Source organism: Sesamum indicum, linkage group LG1 (assembly GCF_026168435.1).
Source record: "Sesamum indicum cultivar Baizhima isolate 11 linkage group LG1, ASM2616843v1, whole genome shotgun sequence".
In the NCBI taxonomy this organism is placed as follows: domain Eukaryota; kingdom Viridiplantae; phylum Streptophyta; class Magnoliopsida; order Lamiales; family Pedaliaceae; genus Sesamum; species Sesamum indicum.
This window is the reverse complement of record NC_142657.1, coordinates 19,948,110-19,970,493: the sequence shown is the minus strand read 5'-3', so window position 1 is coordinate 19,970,493 and position 22,384 is coordinate 19,948,110. Positions and strand designations below refer to the sequence as shown.

Sequence of the window (22,384 nt, the reverse complement as noted above, 5' to 3'; positions counted from 1 at the left end):
AAATGATGGCAAACATTAAATATGTTTTGACTCGTTTCGAAGATGACTTGAAAATGAAAACATACATAATGAAAGTCTTGCAATGATTTTTCTTAATAATATCTATAAACAACCCTTTTTGATTAAGTAAAAGTATCATGTTATTAGCTATTAAAAGAAAATTAAAATATTAGCTTGATGTTTCAATGTATTAAATTATAAAAATATAATTACTAATATTTTTTTATAAGTTTTGTGATCTTAATTATTTCTAAAATAAAATATATAAGATATTATAAGATGTATAAGTTTATAATTTTTTTTAAATAAAATTTATACTTTATTTTGTTTTTGTTTTTTTTTTTTAATTTCCCACCCAAGTGAAAATTGTTGTAAACTAGTCACGCCTACGGATGGTTGTACCATAGGGTCGGATGTTGTACCTTGTATTGTTCTAACGTTTCCAATTTCTTATTCTTCGTCCCCTCGCCGCTGCTTAAACCCTGCTCTGCTGCTCCGCTCTTGATACCCCAACCCCATCAACACACACTAACGCCCAGTAAGAAACCTTATAGAGATACTTGCACATATGGCCATATAAAATCAGCGCCTGAAAAGATTCACTTGAAGGACAACTCTTTCGATTTCGTTGAGGATGTCGTTCCACTCCGTCGTAATCCAGAAACTGCTGAGCACAAACGCCCATATTGGCCGCCGCGTGACAGCCCACCACTTCAAGATCTTCTCCGACGGCACCCGGAACTCTCTCAGCGTTATTGATTCCGACAAGACCCTAATTTGCCTCCGCAATGCCTGCAATTTCATTGGCCACCTTGCCCGCAATAATGCGCGGTTCCTGTTCGTCAATACCAATGCCCATTTCGATGAAATAGTATCCCAGATGACGCGAACCATCGGAATCAAGACCGACACGACGTGGCGTCTTGGAGGCTTTTTGACAAACAGTTCGAGCCCAAAGAAGTTTCGTGGAAGGAACAAAAAATTCAATCTTGGTGCTATTCAGGCCCCGGATTGTATAGTGATTTTCGACACGGAGATGAAGAGCTCGGTGATTAGGGAAGCGTACAAGCTGCAGATTCCCATTGTTGGGCTGGTGGATTCGAGCATGCCTTGGGATACTTACAAGAGGATTACGTATCCTATACCCGCTAATGACTCACTGGAGTTTGTCTATTTGTTTTGTAATTTGATCACCAAGACAATCTTGAAAGAGCAGAAGGAGGCTATGGTTGAGGTGGATGAGACTTCGAAGTCAAGGTATTAGATTGTGGTTTCAGTAGTTCCATTTTATTTTCCAGTTGATATTGTTGAATACGCCCTTTGTCTTCAAAGTATCTGTTTTGTGATTCTTTGCCATTGAAATGGTTTGGTAGACTAGACTCGGTGTTTTAGGGTACCTATCTGCCAATTGCATCTCAAGCTTCTTCACTTAAAAGTTATTGTATGGGTGTCTGTTACTCAATTTATGTTATCATGCATGTTACTGTTTGTAAACCAGTTAATGATGATCATCAATTTTACACTTCTCATACCTGGATATCAGTTTATCGACGCTTCATAAGTTGTAGACATGTTCTATTTAGTTTTTGTTTGCCCTTTATCTAGCAGAGATGTACATTTGTTATGATTAAGACAAATCTGTCTGAGTACTATAGTTTGGTTGGTGACTTCAGTATGTTACACTGATGTCCTGCTGTATGCTCCGAATCATATTTTTCTTTTGATCATGCGGTAGATAATATGGTACTTGGTTGTCTGGATTATTTGTCAAGAGATTGTATTTGGGAACGGAATTTATTTATTGCCTGTTCATTGAAGCAAAATCCTGGTTTATTTTTAATTCCAAATTGAGATTCTCTTTTAAATTACCAATAGTAAGTTTGAACTTTTGAGTTAGAAACCTGGCACGTGCCTCTTGCCACATTAATTGTTTTTTTAAAGACTCTTCTCAAATGAGATTCACTTTGTACTGACTTCTTTGCTCATGTGGAATGGCAGAGGAGATGTTGGAGCAGTTGACCAGATTGATAAGACGGTCAAAAAGTTCGTCTTTCCATATGAAAACTTACAGGGCATTCCTGAGGGTAATAGACTAATTCAATTTATAGCTTTTTCCCTCCCCTTGGCGCACAATTATATTTACTAGTAATATGGTCAGAAGGTATATTAGCTAGGTATTTTAGATGGAGTGAGTTGGGCTTTGATTAAATTTTGTTTCATTCATGTTAGGACCCTTTCTGTTGATTCAGTGATTTCATATTCTGATCGGGGAAAATTCATTTTCTGCACTATTGATGCATTAACAGTTGAAAAAGTTAATACGTGTTCCTATTGCATGTACGCCAAAATAACTTTGATAACTCTTAATATGAAACTTTTGTCAGTCCTTTCATTTTTCCTAATTTTTTCACTAATTAACTGTTTTCTTTTCTTTTTTTAACTAATTACTTATAGAATGCTACCTCACTTATTTATGTATCTATAGAATTATAAAAATTTATCTGTTTCTTGGAAGGAAAAGTTTAGTCTTTACCAAATTACCAATAACATGCTAATGCACTCATGTATTTATCTTTTGAATTATAAAGATTTATCCATTTCTTTAAGGGAAAAGTAAATCTTTTAGTGTCTTTTATTAGTAAAAGTTAGAACTTTTGGGTAGTAGGTGTTGTATATGAACTAATTTGGCAGTTATCTACATTTTATGACTTTGACACCCTGACTTTTATCAAATAAAATAAACAATAATTTAGTAGCTTCTTTCTATAATCCTATTTGCAGTTGCTTTGATCGAATTTGCTGGATCTTATTACCTGGTTATGTTATTATATCTTCCACCTCTACAGATATCTCAGAAGCTAAGCAGGTTTTGGACAAGCTTGTTGTGTTGAAGTTTAATGGTAGTCTGGGAACTAAGATTGGCTTTAATGGCCCCAAGTAAGTGCTCATTCAAGATATGGTGTCTTCTCTACCTAACTTCTTTTTCTTTTTGAATATTTGAATTTGATTGTTCAGGGGTTACTAGTAGATTGTGCGTGGAGGTTATGGTCTTTATCTATGCTGTGTTACCTACAGTTATATTTTATCTTCTCATAGGAGATCTTTGTATGCAATTTTCTCTGGATTAACCTGTTTACACTAACTAAAAGATCAATACATATACACTAGGACTTCAAAATGTGCAGAATGTACTTCATGAAATCATAGTTAATCCTTCCAATTCAAATTCTGTTACAAATAATGTAATCAGAATTCTCTCCATTTCTATTTATCTATTTGGTATATGATGTTATAAAAAACAAACAAATTATCTGAAGAATTATTTCATCTCTTCGAAAAACGTGCATTCTATAACAATAGGTTATCTAATTTTTGGCAGTTACTCCATGTGTAATTTAGTATATTTTCACTGCTGCAGTTCTCAGGAGGCTTAACTCTTGAGGACAATGGCTGCCCTGCAATCTGCATATTGTTCATCAATGCAAGAAAAAAGCACATATATTATGAAATTGAAGGGTCTGGATCCACACGGAGTAGATTCAGGGATTGCGGTTCCATTAACCGAAGTGATCTCAGCAAAATTGAAATTCCTTTATATTTACTGGATTTTTTTGTTCATCTGCTAAAGCAGCTTAAGTAATAACTCATGGACCTGGAGTCAAAGAAATGGCCAAGTTGAAAGTCAACTTAGGATGAAGAAGTATACTAATTCCTTGTCACTGTAGTAGGCTGTTCAAAAATGTCCCAGTATGCTTCTTTTAACGACTAGATGGAATTATCTTATTTGTTCTGGAATGATGAAGAGAAAAGGTAACTATATTGTTCGTATAATAAAATATTTGAATGAAAGATTTGTGGTTTGTTTGTTTTATGTCTAAACGTGGGAGCTTGGTTCTTGTGCTTATAAGTGGAGAGTGGTTATGTTTAACTGGTAATATTTAGGTCTTACTTTAAATAATGTGGTCCCTATCTGTGCTAAAAATATCTATGCTGGCTTCTTACATCGGTTTGTATATGATGCAGATGTACTATGGAAATCGGTGGTGGTTTGACATGCCTTGACTTAATAATCAATCAAATCGAGGTCATATTTCACTCCTTCTCGGTTTATATTTTGCGCAATCTAGCACTTCCATATTTTTCTGGTAGCTGTTCATGACATCTCCTGTAGTCTGATCCTGCTTATGCAATTATCTTACTACTTATAGACTGTCAATGCTAAATACGGATGCAATATTCCTCTGCTTTTGGTGAATGCAGCCAATGCACATGAGGGTGTGTTGAAGGTAACTAAATCCTTGTATATTGTACTGGAGCTGAGTTATTTTTACTCAAAGCTAATAGCTGCTACTTGTTTGACGGTAGGTGTTGGAGAAGCATTCCAACAAGAATGTTCATGCTGTTATACAGGTTCAATGGTTTGATGCTTTAGGTGCCTCTACAATTTATTTTCTGCATCTGTAGCTGGTCTCTACGCTTTATGTTTGACTTATAGTTGGGGTGTCTGACATGTTATTTGCAGAGCCAGCATCACCTAGAAAGTGTGAGTGAGTTTGAACCTGCCTCAGCTAAAGGGGAAGATAACCAGGATGAAATGTATGGTATTCCTATCTTCTTAAAATTGAAAAGGGAAAAGGATTATGGTCCCTTCATGACAGTTGCATTTCTAATAATATTTTGAATCTCTTCTGGACAATTTTGGTGTTTTCTATAGTAAAGAAAAATAATTTTCACCATTTCTCTTCATGCATTACTGTACTATTACTTCTACAGGGCAGTTGTGAAAGTTTGCCCAATTTCTATGATTGCACAATCAAGTAGCTCTTGTTCTGGCTAGGCTAGGCAATTTAGTAGTAGTTTAAGTATGAAAACTGCTTCCATCAGTAGATGCACAGAGAAATGATGTCTTATGTCTGAACTTGCACCTTAATAAAAATTGTGAATCCTTGACTGTAAAGTCATCATGAATAATTGGCTTGCGCCAAGGAACAACCTTGGGCCAGGACATCTGAGTTTTTAAGGCAAATGTTTACTCTTTTGTTACCAATTTAGTGTGTTCTCATTTGTTTTACATGATCTTTTTCTTGTTCCATGCCTTTGATTGTTCATTTAGCAGTTGGATTTTCCTACTTCACTGCCTATTAAAAATTCCTTCTCGTTATATTTCCAAATCCCTGGTGGTTTTTCATGACTAGGCAATCAGCTTACAACCACTAACATTGTGTAAGTCTACTGCTCCAAAAATTGTTCAACTTAAAATGACAGAATGTGGACTATGTGCCAGACTGTGCCTTGTGTTGAAGATGTGCCCTTTTTATTCTTGTGCAAAGTGGTTGTTATTCTGGAAGGGCATGGAAGGTTTAAGTAAGACGTGATATTTGTTATGTACTGGTGGTAGTTGTAAAACTGACTTAAGAACCTTGAACAATTTGGATTTTTTTTGGCTAGTTTAGCTTTGGAACTTGAGAATCATCTAGATCTACCGATAGTGGCCCAGGTATTCAGATTTCTGAACTTGAAACTGTTTACGAAATATTTTCTAACAAAAATTAGACCTGTAAAATGGGATTTAAAAAAAATGTGCCCATGGACTTCATATTGCGATGAATATTGTCTGTCATTTTCAGTTGGAGGACAAGTGATGGGGCTAATCCATTTTCGCAATCTTTTACAAGTTCCATTTATAAATTATAGCTTGAAAATGATAGCTCGAAAACCATACTAGGAATCTCCCTTACCTTGCCTGATGCGGCAGCAGCATAAAGCTTGATAACTTGGATAAAAATAATGTCCCTCCACCTGTAGAAAATGTCTCAATTCTTTCCTACCTAGACACTCATGTGAGGCACATTTGTAATAACCAATAAATATCGCCCCCTTCTGGCCGAACAGGTCTAGGCACATGACACACACCTAAAGGAGGAGGAATACGAAGAAGATGCTGTCAGTTGTTTGTTCAGAATCTCTTGATTGCTCCTGATGCATTCTTATCAATTCGATCTTGTCATGCAGCTGAGAAATTTACTATGTGAACTGCAGTTATTCTGATCCTTCGTATGTTTTCTACCTAGTGAGAGTATGTATGTTTGAAATATCTGTAAAACATGTTGAGTTTTCCTTTACATGTGAAGGGATAGTTTCAACCTTGCTGAGGTCTTCCTCCCGCTGATGAACAGTGGAAAATTGGATATATTGTTATCCCAGGTTAGAAATTTTCATCAGTCGTATCATTTATGCTGTATCTGGTACAATCTTGTATTATACTCTGATAAGCTTTCCTTTCCTACAGGGCAAAGAGTATATCCTAATGTTGAGTTCAGATAATCTTGCTCATGTCATTGATCCAAGTATCCTCATTATGAATCATAATCATTCTCATTCATTAAATTTTACTTCAGCCCTAATTTTCTAGACATTTGTATCTCGCACTGCTACATATACTAACGATCCAAAACTTCTGGCAATTGAGCTCCTTAATGCAGGGATCTAGAAATTTTAAATCATTTGATTCAGACAAATATTGAGTTCTGTGTGGAGGTATGCTCAACTAATCCTATCGCTTGCTTTCGGCTTGTGTTAGTAACTGTTCTAGGTCTTCATGGGTGCAGGTGATGCCTAAACAATCTGAATTAGATGAGGCAAAACATTCATTGAATGAAGACCATATTCCGGTTAGTTATGCATTATATTTACAATGCTCTTTTTGTATTTTCACAAATTAGGCAAAGTTCATAAATCACTATTATTTAGGTTGCAACCCAGTTTCTCTTTCAAATTGCTCGAGTATCCCCGGTATCAAGATCAAGCTCCCATTTCCTTTTTGGGACATCCTAAACTAAGACCTCATTTGTTAAAACAAGAAATTGTATTTTGAAAAGTACCCCCTAAGTTAAAGCCATGATTTTACATCACTGATTCTGAACCAGTACTCTTAAGGGCAACAGTGTAAAGTTACAAAAGACTTCACTTTTAATTCTTATTTAAAACTTCATGATCAACCAAAAACGGGTGCCTCAATTTGGCTGAGGCTAAGGTTAAACACAAAATGTTGAAGTCCAAGTAATCTAAGACTTTTGACTACTTTAAAAATAAACAACTCGCGAAGCAACACAAATTCAACCCAGCATAACAAGTTCAATTTTGAGGCTCTAGATAATGGCACTAAAGAATCAGTACTCAATTCTTAAACAATAGGACAAGCTGCAATAAGAGAATTGTATTAATCAATTTCTGGAATATAGCTATCAGAAACCAACACTGAAGACTTGTTACTCCAGGAAAGTTTATGGGCACTCCAGCCAGACTGGCCCCCATTAGTTTGTTTCCTGGAATAGCCATCAATGGTTGAGAGGTAAAGTAGTTTTATCTGGATCTGAAATTACTTATTTGATTATTTTGATTGAAAACTGGATCTTTTAAGCTTAGATCTACGCTCTTTAACACTGTTAGAGTGGACGTATTGCTCAATGTTTGATCGTTGTATCAAATTTTACTTCCTTGTTTTTTCATTGTTTGGTTATACTTTAAACGTGGGGAAAACATCTTTTGGAATCTTGGGATTGGACCATTTCAAAATGTATGTCCATGTAGGAATGTAAAATCTTGAGGTACTGAATTTTACTCCAAACTGTAGTCATGTGTTATCTATTTTCCCCCTTTACCCTGGTTTGTCATGCGGTGCTTTCTGTTGGTATTTTTTTTGGCTTTTAGTATTGTCAGAATTTTGACGGTGTCTTTGAATGGTTTGTCTTGCTGGCACCTTGAAGGTTCTAATGCTGAAGAAAAATTGGAAATTTATTGATACGGTGTAAGTTATTACGGTCGAGAATTTCTTTTCTTTTCTTGAAAATGGAAGAAGATATTTCTCTCATCAGCCAATCTTTGGCAGGTGGATGAGCATCAACTCAATAGAGAACCTTGTGGAAAGACGTGTTGCAAAAGAGAATTTGACAATTTCAAAGGTAGTACATTGAACTAATTCTAAGTCGCACATCCAGAGAAACATATACATACTTATATCTCAAGTACTCTGTAGAATGAAGCACTTATTGCATCTTATTTCTTAAGCAACTTTATTCTTTCTACGGTACTGGCCTATTTTAATTCTTGTTTCTTTCATGTTTTATATGTTTCTTCCAGCTGTTTGATCAATATTTTGCTTTAAGTGTTCCTAAGTCGAGATATCTTCCAGTTGAAGCAACGTCAGAGCTATTTCTGCTACAGGTTAATAATAGTCACAGCTGACTGTTATTTAATCTTTAACATGTTTTAGCGTGTATTAGTGACTACTTTTCTGCTTATACAGTCAGATCTGTACACCTTTACAGAAGGCAACCTGACCCGAAATCCAGCCAGAGAAAATCCTGCTGACCCGTCCATTGAATTAGGACCACAATTTGAAAACGTACTGCTTTTCAAACTTCGGGCTTTTGGTGATTGCTCTTTTCTTTTTTTGTACTTAGAGTTGTGTTTTTTTCTTCTTGTTGCTTAGGTCAATGATTTCCATAGGCGCTTCAAGTCCATTCCTAGTGTTCTTGGGCTTGACAGTTTGAAGGTGACCGGTGATGTTTGGTTTGGAAGTGGTATTACTCTTAAGGTAATAAAGTTACTCCTTGTAGCAGAGTTTCATGCATATTTCCGATCATACATTTTACATAGAACTCTATGGAGTTTTGGGGCCATCTAGAGTTTGAAAAATTGGTGTATCACTTACCATGACTGAAGAGCATAGCCACTGTAGCTCTTTTGCCAGGAAGCCAGGGGGTAGTGGTGGGATATTGATCATATATTTCATATCCATAAAAAGATCATCGAAGTTACCTGGTCATGGTGTCTATGCATAAAAGCAGTTCAAGGAATGTTCTTTCAAGTACAAAATGGATAATTACTACTAGTAGCATGTTTTTAATTGTAAAATGAAGCCAGAGGATAAATAACTGGACAACTAGTTTCCATTCCGCCACTACCTTTCTTGTGTTATCTGTGAGCTCTGACTTCAAAGTAATTCCAGAATTCTGTTAAAGGTGCATTCTGCGAATGAAATTTCTCCAGCATCAATACATTTTAGAAAGGCTCCTTCAAATCCTTATGTAAAAATAGGAGCCGTTTCCACTGTTCTAGTTAAAATCTTTCAAGTTTGTCCTTGACGTCTTCTCATTTCATGTTGGTTTTCCTTAGGGAAAAGTCAGTATCCATGCTAAACCAGGTGTGAGAATAGCAATTCCTGATGGCACAGTGCTGGAAAATAAGGTAGGAGATCCAAGCTTCGGACCCTTCACAGTTTTGTTTAATGCTTCTGATTACTTAAATTTGTCTTCAACAGATCATCACTAGCCAAGCAGACCTTGGAGGAGGATCCTTATAGCTTCATCAGCATGATTTTCGAACAAAAACCACAAGAAATTTGTTGTATTGAGTTTTTCTTCGATCATACGTAGCTTACGAGCATTGCTTTTAAGCTATCCCCGTTATCAGGGAAAGGAAACTATATCCATGACTAGAATCATGAATTCGTCCATTGTCGATGTATTCTTCCTTAATGAGCATATCCTTGTTAAGATTTATGATTGTCTTGAGATAGGAAGAACTTTTATCTTATTTCAGTAAACTAGTTGCTGTAGCTTGATTACAACCATTAAATAATAGGCCAGATCACTGGTGTTTTTTCTCTGCACTGAGTTCTACTTCAAGGACTACGTATTTTATTTGATTTTCCATTTGGGATTAAAAAAGAATAGATACATTTGAAAAAATTGCATAAAACCCCCTGCGTTATAAAAATCAGTTAAAAATCCCCCGTTAAAAATATAGGTAAAAAAAGAATAGATACATTTGAAATCTTGCACATGTTCCTTTGATCGATTGTTGTACTTAACGGCATTAAATTTTTTGAAATTTTCGTTATACCCTTATGGGCTATAAATTAGTGTTATTATAATGATCGTTGGATTTTTTATATTTGCATGAGAACCATAGGATCAAATTAATTTTTAATAGCTATTGATTTTTAATAAATAAAATTGAATGGTCTAATTTTGTGTATTTTAAAAATATATTTGACATATATATATACATGTATATGTATGTACAATTGTGTATATATATATATGTATAGCAATAGATGCCGATGGAGGGTTGCCGCTCTACCTCCACGGTTCCACCGCCCGTCCCCAGTCTGGCGACGGGCGTCGTCGCCCACAATGTCATCGCCCAAATTTGGGCAGTGACAATGCCCGTCGCCGACCAGATTTGGGTGGGTGATAACGCTTGTTGCGGCCCAGATCGATTGTGGAGATGGGGAAGTCCAAATTAGTTGCGGAGAAGTGAAAATAGGCAGAGGCGATGGTGGTGAGGGAGTTCACAAGGTGGAAGCAGAGGCGCGCGGCCGGGACAGTGCTTGTGGAAGACGATGATATTGTTGCTGTGCATCTTTTTTCTTTCTTTCTTTTTAATTTTATAAATTTTAATATATGAATTAAATTAATTATGCGTTTTTATATTTAAATATAAATATGTTAAAATATTAAAATTTATTTATTGTAATTTATAATATAATTTATTAAATTAACTAATATTATTTAGGAAAAAATATCATGTAAATTTATTCACTATAATTTATATAAATAATATAATTTCAAAATATATTCAACACAAAAACAAATTAACTAATAATATTTTAGAAAAAAAATCATGTATTTCAATTTTAAAAACATATAAATATTAAAATAATTCTAAATATTTGATATTTTGACATGTAAAAAATGTACAATAATATAATTTAATGTAATAATATTTTTTACATATAAAATATTTCATGAACAATAATTGTTTAGTATTTATAATATTTTTTAAAAAAATGTGAAATAGGTTAAAAAATAATCAAAAGAATAAAGAGGGAATAATGGTATAAGATAGGGGTAATTTTATCAATTCAAAATAGTTAAAAATAGAATTTTTTTTGTAGGATTTATAATTATAATGAATCTTTTTGAACTGCTTATCTAACAAAGACAAGTTTTTAACAATTTTTGGATAAGACAGGGGCTATTATGCAATTTTCCCGATACATTTTTGCCACGATTTGGTTGTCATCCGTAAGAATTTTACAAAATTTAGGGGTTGTAAATTTGTTTGAATGAAACTTTTTTGTTAATTATGACATATTTCATATCCGATCCGGTCCGGTCCGGAGCACTGGACTGAAAGACACTGGATCCCGTCTAAGCATCGCGGAGCATTGCGCTGAATAGCAGAGCATCCTGCCACTCTATCTTCCCGGGTTGCGGAGTGTGGATAAGAAAACCAGACCTATACTCGGCGCTCTCCCGCTATCTCACAATGTCAATTTCTTCCCTCTCCGTCACCGTCAGCAATCCCACCACCAAGCCTTTGTCCTCCTCCGCCGCCGCCATCCCCTCCTCTTCCTTCCTCCTACGCCTCCCTATTAGACGCCTCTCGTCCCTCTCCCTCAATGCTTCCTCCACCCGACCCCCTCTCATCTCCGCCTCTATGGAGGCCGGAATAGGCGTCATGGGAACCAAATTAGGAATGATGTCATACTTCGATTCCTCTGGCGCCGTAATTCCAGTCACCGTTGTCGGCTTCCGTGAGGGCAACATTGTCACTCAGGTGAAGACTGAGGCCACTGACGGGTATGATGCGGTTCAAGTCGGGTACCGCAGGGTCCGTGACCGGAAATTGACTAAACCGGAGTTAGGGCATTTGGAGAAGTCTGGAATTATCCCACTGCGGCACCTGCAGGAGTTCAGGCTGCAGTCTGTTGAAGGTTTTGAGCCTAATCAGCGGCTGGCGGTGGATGAGCTCTTTAAGGAAGGAGACTTGGTAGATGTTTCCGGGACTACCATCGGAAAAGGGTTTCAAGGTACTCTTTTTGTTTTTTGGTTGTGGGTGGGGTTGGGGGTTCTTTGGGTTTAAGTTTGCTGTTGCAAGCGTGTGCGTTGCAGTAGCGCCATCATGTGCATCATTGCTTTGGGTTTCTGGAACGTAAAATGGTGCATTGATGAGATGCTTATGTTCATGAGTTTCTCTGCCGAGTTAAGGCGATAATATCCACTACTATAATTGTTCTTGTTGTTGAATGTGAAGAGATATAATTGAATAATAGATGCTGAAGTTGATAATGTAACATTCCTGGAGGTCTGCGTCTTGAAAAGTCTGATCTTATTTTAATCTTAATTCTTATTGGCATTAATCTCGTGAAGTGAGTTGTGTGCTTTATTGCATTTTTTACTGCCTGGCTCAATGCATGATTTTAGATGGGAAATAGTTCTCTCTGGGCCTTTGTTGATACCTACCTCAGTCCTTTCTGTTCAGCTGAGGGAACAGTTATTATGCATTGAGTGGAATATCTTTGCTTTTCCTTTTTTTTGTCTCAAAGAAGGTAGTATGAGTTGTTTCCTGATCTTCAACCAGCATAAATCTGCTAGTTATAATTGATATTAAAGCTGATTAGCTTGTGTTATCAGGTGGAATAAAGAGACATAACTTCAAAAGAGGTCTTATGTCTCATGGGTCCAAGAGCCATAGACAACTCGGATCCATTGGTGCTGGGACTACTCCTGGACGTGTGTACAAAGGGAAAAAAATGCCTGGGCGAATGGGAGGCACCAAGACAAAGATACGAAAGCTGAAGATTGTCAAGATTGACAATGATCTCAATGTTGTAATAATCAAAGGGGCTGTTCCTGGTAAACCGGGAAATCTTCTTAGGATTACTCCCGCCAAAATCGTTGGAAAAAATATACCAAAAAATTAGTTTGATTGTTTACTTCTTTCTTAGATTATCTCCATGCCGTGTAATTTATGTTCTAATTGAGGAGCATTTCGAAAATCTTGTTCTTCTGATAGAGCTTATTTTGCTATGGTCGGCCTTGATGGGATACAACAACTTTGAGGTTACCATGGTGAATGTAATTGTTGACGAAATGAAAAGTTTCACCATTGTTTCTCTCATGTGAATGAATTTTAAGCATAGATCATATTCACTTCACAGAATAGCAGATTTGTTCTTTTCAGAAATTCTGGACGTAAGTAAGCTACCTGGTAATGTTCTGCTGACAGCCAGTGAGATATCATTAAAGAATATTTGGCTTGCACATCGTTTCATGTTGTTGAATAGCATTGCTATCTCATTGGTTATACTCTTTCACTGGGAATTGACCTTGTTCTCCCAATTCATTGACTGCATAGGAAAAGCAATACTTTTTTGTTGCATCAAATTTGAGTAACAATGTAACATGTATGTGAATTGAGGCAAAAAATTTGGAGTGAACAGATGTGGGTATAGTTGCATGCTAGCTACCGGTTGATTAGTCCTCTATCGTATCAACTGTTATTTGTTATAAGAAATAATTGCTGTTGTCCTAGCCATGCAATGCAGTCTCTTCTAATTCAGCTTGTAATATTCATCAATCCCTTATACTTCATCTTTTTCAGCAACAAATACTGCGTATGGTTCAGTGTTTTGTAGCCTTCCTCGTCGTGTCAGTGCTGCATTATTAGGTAGATATGATACTGTAGGCTTTGTTGCTGCCAAGACTTCTGAAGATGGAATATTTTTGCCAGACGACTATCATCTTTTAGCTGAATACCTTTTTGAATTCTTGATCAGTATATCACCCAAGAACCCTTATATTTTTATAACGGGAAACAATTAGAATGTGAAACATGGCTATCCCCGTTTCATGGTGATAAAGAAGCACATTTGTAAATGGTACGAGGGTTGGGCCAAATAGAAGTATCAAAATTAGTTAAAATAATTCTTTTCTTTAATACAAGGAAAAGAATCTGTGAGACACTAAACAAAATAGAAAAAAGGTAACATCTAAATATACAAATTTACATCTGAGTAATTCTAAAACTCAGAACCTATTCTCTCTGCTAATCTAATCTAATGTTGCAGTGATACGGGGGGATGAAGTGGACTAGCTAACAACTGGAATTAGCAGTTACGGGGGGCTGAAGTGGACTAGCTAACAACTGGAATTAGCAGTTACGAGTTGAGTTTGGTTCAAAATACTAACTCAGCTAGGTACCACTCACTAGCCATCCCCTTTATGGCATTAGAGCTTAGAAAACTTAGACTTCAACTAGAATTTCCAGATGCAGAAGGCACCATTGGGGTCATCTTCTCGTTCCTACAAAATGAAGAACCCTATCCCTTCATGTTGTCACCAGAAAGATTCAGATAGTAGTAGGAACATGTCTTTCTCATTGAGCCATCCAGAAAACTTACATATAGTAGTGAAGTGAAGCTAGAAGAAAACAGTAGAGAGTAACTTGTTCACTAATTCTTGGGACTGGAAATCCAACTTGAAAGATAGCATCGAGGAACAGAGAGGTGTAGCTCAGGGGCAGTCTGACTGCATATTCCTGACATAAAGAAATCACCACTTCAAAACCAATTAAATTTCATTTTCAAAATCACAGCACCCCCGAACTCTATGTAAACTTGGTCTATGTAGAGTTTAGGAAGAGCGTATGTGTGCGCGTGTCTGATTTTTTCTGTATTTTGTTTTTTCTTTTAATTTTCCTGTTTTTTTGTCGAAATCTGTTAATATTAACTGTATGGTTGTGCCCTATTCAGAAATCAAAATTACTTGAATCTATCACACTAGACAGGAAAAAATTATTGAGAATTACTGGAACGAATGTGGCAAATTGGCAATTGAGTAGAAGCTTAGCGCTGTCGATCTGAATGGTATACATATTATGCAACAACCAACAGTAGTCTTTTAGGCTTTCGCGATCTGAATCATTCTTGCTGTTTCATTCATCGGACGAAGTTTGCATGAATAGAACAAGTAGTTTTTTGCTTTATTGGATAAGACATACTCGATAATTTTCTGAAAAGGGCACGGCAAATTCAAGTAGGTAGGGCTTAGGTAGAAGATGTGCTTGATATAACATGATCATCCAAGATAAGCAGTTGATTTAGTCAGCATCAAACTTAGGTTCACTTGGCTTCGCCAATTTCAACATCCTACCCGAACCTAATCCCTTACGGATCTTCTGAACTCCACGCATAGCATTAGCTGCAAACTTTGAAGCTAACATTGTTGCACCGAACTTGGTTGTAGTCCCAGTAAGTAGTCCAGTATGCATGTCGTCTTCATCGTCATCTCCTTCTGTACTGTAGTCTTCTGATATTTCATCTCCATACTCAATCAGACTAAGCTCGTGACGCTTCCTTCGGTATCGGCGCCATGCAGCTTGAATAAAGGTGGCTGCCCAAGTCCTCCATTGCTGTGAGTAGAAACGGAAGGTTTGCTGAACTTGTCGACTGTGGATGCGCCTAAACTGACTAGTGATGAATTTCAGTTCTTCGGCTATTAAAGCAAATGCCTCAACTTCTGTCAGAGCTTTCACAGTACGAGTAGAAGGTGGAAAGTTAGAACCAGATTTAGGATCCAATGCCCATGTGAGGAGTTCCTCTCCACAGAAGTCACCTTCTTTCAGGACACCACGGTTAAAGAAACCTGATCTCCCACCATCTGTTGTCACACTCTCCAGTCGACCGCGGATAATAAAGAGCATCTCATCAACAGGGTCCCCTTCACGAAGTACGTAAGTTTTTTCCGTGTATAAACTAGGTTTGAGTCTTTCACAAATGGCATCAAGCAATCTATCATCCATGTTTGCAAAAAGAGGAACCTGAATAGTGTATCGTGTTAAGATCAACGTAGAAAAATCTTCTACAATATGGAAAACAATTATCATTGAAAAATTTACCATGTAATTACTTTCGAATGTTCTTAAATTCCTAATAGAATATATAAAGGTGCAATTTCTCACAAGATCTTGATTGCCATTATCAGATCAATTATCATAGAGAAGATTAAAGTTCTCAACAAAGATGTGAACCTATTTTTCTGCTCCAGCAAATTTAAGAACCAGCAATTTGCATTACAAGTAAATATTCTTATCAGACATCCCATTAACCAAGCTTTGCTGTACAATTTTTTATGACAAAGTATGCTTACCCTTTTAACCAAATTTAAGCAGAGATGCCGCTTAATGTCTCTTCTAAGGTCTTTAGGTAGGTTTTGGACCAAGCTCTCCTCATCAACTCCTCTAGTTTCTAACCATTTGTATTGATCATAGCGCCGTACTCTTTCCCTCAGTTCTGGTGGTAGTACTCTGTGATGCATCCATTGCTCAGAGTCACGTTTTTTAACTCTCATCTCTTCTTGGCGAACTGTGAGAGACTGAAGATACATCTGTAATAATAACCAGGTTCTCTAAATTAGAACTTGGACATGAAGTATCTAAACATTTTAGACCAACAGCGAAAATAGGAGTTTTGAGTAACTAATATAATAGTATACCTTTTGAGTTAGTACAAGAAAAAGTGAAAGCCATTGGAAGAATTGATTGTTGTTTCTGTGAGTTTACCTGTTGTCTGGTTGGGAAGAAAGATACTCAAGGCGAGTTTCTTCTTCCGGATAGTACAAAGTGATTTAGTGAGTTGTGTTCATTTTGAAATGCACAACTTCATTTTAGTAAGCTTATTAAAAAAGCAGGATGAGATCTATCATCCTTTCAGCTAAATTTCCGTCATGCCGAGTTGTTTATTCACTTCATTTCGATTGAAACAAACAATAAAAGACACCAGGGGACAAAATATCCACCATAAAAAAATACAGAAACTGTGCAACATAATAAATCATAATTGAACCACATCTGGTCATTAACACAAAGAAGATGTGCTACGGAATGAAGATAAACTTGAATTTCAGATTTTATTTTATATTTGGCAGGCCAAAGACAACAGCATTTTTAAGTTCAAGTTCAGCAACAGCCAACATAGAGTATATATGAGTGGTTCTTTTAATTTTTAAAAATACACTAAGCTGATAACTAGTAAATAAAGTAAGTTCATCCAAGAGAGAAAACAATTCTAGTATGCCTGAAAATGAAGAAGCAGACATACCTGCATATTACCAATGAGAAGAGCAAAGAGGAGGAGCCCAAAAATGGCTACTGTTATAGAAAATATAACTTCTCCAGGATATGTACTGGTTATAAGCCCTTGACCAAGTGTACTGCAGAGATAGAAATAAGAAATGTTACTATAGATTAGCTTGTGGTTGGACCTAATGCTAGCTAGTTTATGGCCTATGACAATTCATATCAACATCTATATCAAGTTCTATCAGCAACAACATGAATTAAGATTTCAATCCATCAAGATAGGTTCCTTTCCAAGTTCCCGATGCAAAGTAAGATTCCATCTGATAATTACTTCATCTTTAGAACACAAACAACTAATACTAGAGTTACTAGTAATATACACATTTTTAATTTTTCAATATTTATTTATCTTTTTCTTCTTTCTCAATTCTTAGATAATGTGTTAACATAATACATAAAAATTCAACAAAGATTTGAAGAAAGAAAATGAACAAATAAGTAACACATTTTAATGAGAAAATTTTGATAGAAAAACTTGATTATTAAAAATGCACTTCTATCCAATATTTATTCATTTGGCATTCTCAAGTGGACACTGAAAATTAATTTTAATGACTCTTTCAAAAAGTGTTTTTAAGTATTATGAAAATTTTTAGACTTATATATAGAATTTTTTTAAGATTCTCTCAACTTTTATATTTGTCTAAAATCGCATCTATAAACTTTTATATTTATACAAAATATTCTAAAGTTTTTTAATATTCTTAATTTAATGTAGCATTCAGTGCTTTATATACTGTTCTTAAGATACCTACATAAACCCTTTTAAAACAGGACATTTTATTCATATATGTACATTTCTCTTGATTTTTTACTAAATAAATGAAAACCAGAGTTAAAATATCTTATCATTGAAATTTAAGACTCAACGTAGTGTAAGAGAGGGAGATGACGTTCATTTTCAATTGACTCGAATACAAAAATAATTGTTCATGACAATAAGATCATAAGTTCAATTCTTATCAAAATATATATATATATGTATTGTTTGCCTTTTATTAAACCCGCCTTGCTTTAGCAAAATTACATTGATAATCGATATAATGTTCATCGAAAAGATAATATTATTAAGATTATAATACATAAACGAAGTTTTTGGGTTTTGTCTACCCCAAAAAACATAATAATAATAATGATGCAATAAGTATTAATCAAGTTTTTAATCTAACTTTAAGTTATTTTAAAGTCAAATTACAAATTAAGAGTAAATTACAACGATCTCCCCTGAGGTTTGGTATATTACGAATACCTTCTCGTTGTTTGAAAAATTACAAATACCTTAGATTTTTTATGAAATTAAGTAATCCTTGGATAGAGGTATAAAATTATCAACTTTGGTCTTATAGTATTTTTTAAAAAAAATTTAAAACATATAAAAAAAATCAAATTATTTAGTCTTTTATTCTTAATAAGTTATAAATGTGCATTTTGTCAATCTCATTTTCATTCTTCTCAATCTCATTTTTATTTTCGACAATATATAACATAAATAAGTTTGTGAAATAAGATTTTTAAAGGAACATTAGAATAATAAATCAATTGAGAATCATAGAATAATTGTTCATTCCTCCATTAAATTGTACAATTTGTTATGTTTTTATATTTTCTTTAATTATTTTTTGCTTATGATTTATTCGTTTTCCAATTCAAATTTTTTGGAGTGTTAGATGGTGACTACAGTAATTAAGTATGTTTTGTTATTTCTACAATCTAACGAGTGTAGACGTTACTTCTGGGGGGTTGGGCGTGGGGGAGGTGCTGCTCTAGCAATTTCTCTTAGAAATAATGTTGAAGAATTAAAGAGTTAGAAAGAAGTACCTTAAATTCTGCAGGCCCCACCACAAACAATACAAGTATTTTGAGACAAACATCTCAGATTCAAGAACACCAGATGATACAGCCTGTAAGTATATTCCATACTTAAATTGTGATATTTCATCCGTTGCTCCACATTTTGGTTCAAGAACAGCCTTGCTGATGTTTCTCCATTCCTTGATGTTTGGTACCTCATAAGCACAATATAGATTACTTGGATTACAATCTGGATTTTCCCTGCAAGCTGTATCCCAGCATGTATCTTTGCGTTCAATGGCCAATAGGTACCATAAGGCCCCAAAAACCTGTTATATGTTAGCTCAAGGAATTCACACATTCTACTTTATAAGTATTGAAGCATGTTAGAATAATCAAAATCAGATTTTAAGATATTAAATCAATTTACATAATTATCCTTACAAATAATAATATCAACAAGGATAATTCAGTCTAACCAAAAGTTTTAAGAAACAATGACGCCCTTATAATTGAAAAATAACTAGAATTCACTCTCTTGAATATAAGGAAACGGAAATTGAAGTTTGGAAACAGCTTGAGTGAAAAACATGTAAGCAGAGAACGAGATGAAACTTCTCAAATGAAACACCATGCAGCAGGAACACAAATAAGGAATCGAGCTTCTTTCATACAATTCAATGTTCCGACCATGCAATAAACTGGGATGAGATCAGCAGTTAGCAGACATTTTTAACTTACATGACTAGCAAGCAAAAACCATAACAAGTAATAAGCTGCACCAGCCCATGCAGTTTCGGCAAAAACACCTGCAGTCTTCTTCAACTCTGAAATAAGAGGCAGAAAACGCAAGAACCTAGGAATATATTGAACAAACACAATAATCACTAGTGCTCTTTTTGTACCCAATACATCTGAACCTTTTGATTGGTGCAAAAACCTCCAGACTACAATCTGCAGATGGCAAGAAATAGAAAACTGAATGTCACAAGCAAGTTCATCCACAGGCACAAGGTCCAGTAAAGAGCCAAGCAGGTAAGGCACCAACTAACAAAGTTTTTTGTAAGTAATAAGAACTGTTTGCTGCTGAGTGTGTCTCATATTATTTAGTCTTTTATTCTTTTCAAGGTAAGACGCAACTATTCAGTGGAAAAGTGTTAAATATCCTTCTGCATTTAAGTAGAAACGCCAAGCACCATACTCATATTACTTAATACTACAGAGCTTCTTATATGGATTCATGGTTAAGATCCAGCAGCAAATATAAGTAAATTCATACGAACTCTATACTAAACAACTCATGGATTCTGTAAAAATGTTTGATTTTGTTATGTAGATATTCATACAATAGTAGGGGGATATTCTGCATAAATTTAATAATGAAATAGCTGTTATAATAGGGCTTTTCTAAATAGATGACGCTTATAATAGAAGATGATTAAAGAAAGGAGGCATATGATGTAGTTTAGTTCATAAGTATTTGTAGTTTCTTACTTCCCGGACTAGAATGGCAGTAGCACGTGCTTAAATCAGAAACGGGGTGGAAAGGCATGATAACAAAGCATTGGATATTTGAAGTCTTAAGCTTTTGACCCAAATTCGTACAAAAACCCCTTACTTATTATTATGACTTCAGATAAATTTCTGTCAAGTGATTCACCATCAATGGTAAATCTTTAAACAACTATGAAGAACATATAATTGATGGTTCTTAATGTTTCATCAGAAGCTATAGTACCTTCAATTACATGCATTACTCTTAGATGTATAGTTTCATTAATTGTCAGCATTCTCCATACCTGTGGTAGAGGTAGCACAGAAGCCAGATCCACGAAAAAATAACGATGTATATATCGGTTTGCTATTTCTTTGGGATCAATCACAAGTTCCCCTCGTCCAAAAACCCGAGAAGAAGGTGCAATAAAAGCTGTTCGGAATTGGAGAACCATGCGTACAAGGTAAAATGCATCAATTACACTCCTCAGAGTTGTCGTTGTGTATGCTAAATTGTCATGTATATGAAGACACATGTTCTCCTTCTGGAAAACAGGAAGAAACAAAAACAAAGGATCCACTGATACTGCAAGAATGCAGGAGATGACAAAAAGCCTGTTCCAAAGCAGAAGACTCTTGTCTTGAGGATCAAATATTTTTACATCAGAAACTTTGAGGTCCTCCGGGAACACCGCCTTTGTGACTCCAGATGTTAGTGATCGACCAAGTGTCATAAGTCCTTCAGATCCTCGTTGAAATCCCATTCTAAAAGACTGTGACGCACTTTGATTGGAAGAAGCAGGAGTCAACTCCATGCTAAATGCAGATCTGTTCTTTCCAGCCATGTCTGATCTCAAAGGGTCTGAGTTGTCCAACCTGTGATAGGAACAGTGCCAAAGCACAAGACCAGGATATCATCATTACCAGAATCTAGCAAGTAGATATTATTGAAACTTGCAGTGCTTTTATTAGATATCAATCCAGCAAAGAGGAAGTACAACCACCAAGAAATAAAGGGCCACGTTATCTATTACATTCCAGCATCACAAATATTAAAAAGGTGGGCAACAGGGGGATCTTGTGCTGACTGAATGCTGCAAGATTACTTGAAATCAGATGCACAGTCCACATGAAAGGAAGAATACGTTACGCCGAGCAAAAGTGAAAGAGCATGCACTAAAGAGGAGTATAGTCCTTTCTGTAAGAATCTAGTCAAGTTGTATATCGCTCAAGGTCCAAACACATACACTCCAGTCACTTCTTAAATAATGGTGAAATGAATATCAAACATCTCTTTTCATATCTTCAATGCTTGGAACTTCCGATCTTATACTTATCAATTGAGTCTACATCCAAGTCAAAGCTTGTACCCATGAGAGTAGTCATGTAGGTAACGTCACTTTGGAGACCATCTGAGTGCACAAGTTAAGAATTGGTTTCTATTAATAGTGGGTCACTAAGATTGAAACCATCATACAATTAAAACTTCTATAAAGAACAGTAACTGTATCGATGATCCAAATGAGCGTATGCCCAGATTCTTGATGCTATACGCATCTACCAATGCACAGGGCTCAGACAAGTCTGACTTAAAAAAAGAGACAATTTTATGAAAATACATATACAACATTCATTGACCATTGATCACAGTACTTCTGGTGTTTGCATTTCTTTGCAAATATTATCTTTGCAAAAGACCCATGACTGAGAGAAGATATACATATTCTTTTGTTAGGAAGCCTAGTCTCTCTTTAGTTAACCAATGCACTTATGCATAGAAGCTTGGGACTCGGTTATGTTGCATACCATAAGAGGGAAAATAAGACATCCTAGTATGAGTATATTATACAAGGCTGAAAAGGAAGACTTTGAAGAGGCATCTTGTGGATACTGAGTGGAAGTTTCCACTAGATTACCATACAAATTTCTCCTTTTGGCCACCTATATATTGCGACTTGTAATTTGAATCAAACATTGTGTCAGAGCAATTGCATAGCAAATTGAGGTAGAAATACCAGCTTTCCACCAGAAAAGAAAGAAGAATCCATTAGCTTTCTTCCGGAAACCCCTGAGCCGATAGCATAGACTACATTTAAGATTAGAAGCT

The 22,384-nt window shown here is 35.6% G+C and overlaps 3 protein-coding genes across 3 annotated transcripts; 2 read left to right on the top strand and 1 right to left on the bottom strand.

Annotated features, from left to right (window-relative positions):
• The first annotated feature begins 403 nt into the window (after positions 1-403).
• On the top strand, positions 404-9,673 carry LOC105168361 (UTP--glucose-1-phosphate uridylyltransferase). Its single transcript, XM_088878983.1, has 18 exons — positions 404-1,257; positions 1,999-2,084; positions 2,847-2,937; positions 4,024-4,084; positions 4,209-4,286; positions 4,366-4,410; positions 4,523-4,596; positions 6,132-6,204; positions 6,290-6,347; positions 6,491-6,537; positions 6,609-6,671; positions 7,767-7,807; positions 7,889-7,961; positions 8,140-8,223; positions 8,306-8,404; positions 8,492-8,596; positions 9,178-9,249; positions 9,323-9,673. Exons 1-18 carry the CDS (start codon positions 635-637, stop codon positions 9,362-9,364), a joined length of 1,815 nt encoding a protein of 604 aa, XP_088735109.1. The 5' UTR covers positions 404-634; the 3' UTR covers positions 9,365-9,673.
• Positions 9,674-11,191: 1,518 nt separating this feature from the next.
• Positions 11,192-12,972, top strand: LOC105168351 (large ribosomal subunit protein uL3c). The gene is made up of 2 exons (XM_011088412.3): positions 11,192-11,881; positions 12,486-12,972. Exons 1-2 carry the CDS (start codon positions 11,338-11,340, stop codon positions 12,773-12,775), a joined length of 834 nt encoding a protein of 277 aa, XP_011086714.1. The 5' UTR covers positions 11,192-11,337; the 3' UTR covers positions 12,776-12,972.
• A 960-nt stretch (positions 12,973-13,932) lies between these two features.
• On the bottom strand, positions 13,933-20,990 carry LOC110012167 (putative cyclic nucleotide-gated ion channel 7). The gene is made up of 6 exons (XM_088878980.1): positions 20,583-20,990; positions 19,525-19,737; positions 18,811-19,112; positions 16,952-17,063; positions 16,002-16,238; positions 13,933-15,672 (listed from the first exon to the last, which is right to left on the bottom strand). The coding sequence occupies exons 1-6, from the start codon at positions 20,811-20,813 to the stop codon at positions 14,953-14,955; spliced, it is 1,815 nt and encodes a 604-aa protein (XP_088735106.1). The 5' UTR covers positions 20,814-20,990; the 3' UTR covers positions 13,933-14,952.
• Positions 20,991-22,384: the final 1,394 nt, after the last annotated feature.

Excerpts from the sequence above, each read along its gene's own strand:
- LOC105168351 (XM_011088412.3), top strand. The coding sequence starts at position 11,338 with ATGTCAATTTCTTCCCTCTCCGTCACCGTCAGCAATCCCACCACCAAG. Across the intron at positions 11,882-12,485 it reads CATCGGAAAAGGGTTTCAAG|GTGGAATAAAGAGACATAAC; the intron begins GTACTCTTTTTG and ends TTGTGTTATCAG.
- LOC105168361 (XM_088878983.1), top strand. The coding sequence starts at position 635 with ATGTCGTTCCACTCCGTCGTAATCCAGAAACTGCTGAGCACAAACGCC. Across the intron at positions 4,085-4,208 it reads TAATAATCAATCAAATCGAG|ACTGTCAATGCTAAATACGG; the intron begins GTCATATTTCAC and ends TACTACTTATAG. Across the intron at positions 9,250-9,322 it reads GCACAGTGCTGGAAAATAAG|ATCATCACTAGCCAAGCAGA; the intron begins GTAGGAGATCCA and ends TGTCTTCAACAG.
- LOC110012167 (XM_088878980.1), bottom strand. The coding sequence starts at position 20,813 with ATGTGTCTTCATATACATGACAATTTAGCATACACAACGACAACTCTG. Across the intron at positions 19,738-20,582 it reads CTGTGCTACCTCTACCACAG|ATTGTAGTCTGGAGGTTTTT; the intron begins GTATGGAGAATG and ends TGCCATCTGCAG. Across the intron at positions 16,239-16,951 it reads TTCTCATTGGTAATATGCAG|ATGTATCTTCAGTCTCTCAC; the intron begins GTATGTCTGCTT and ends TTATTATTACAG.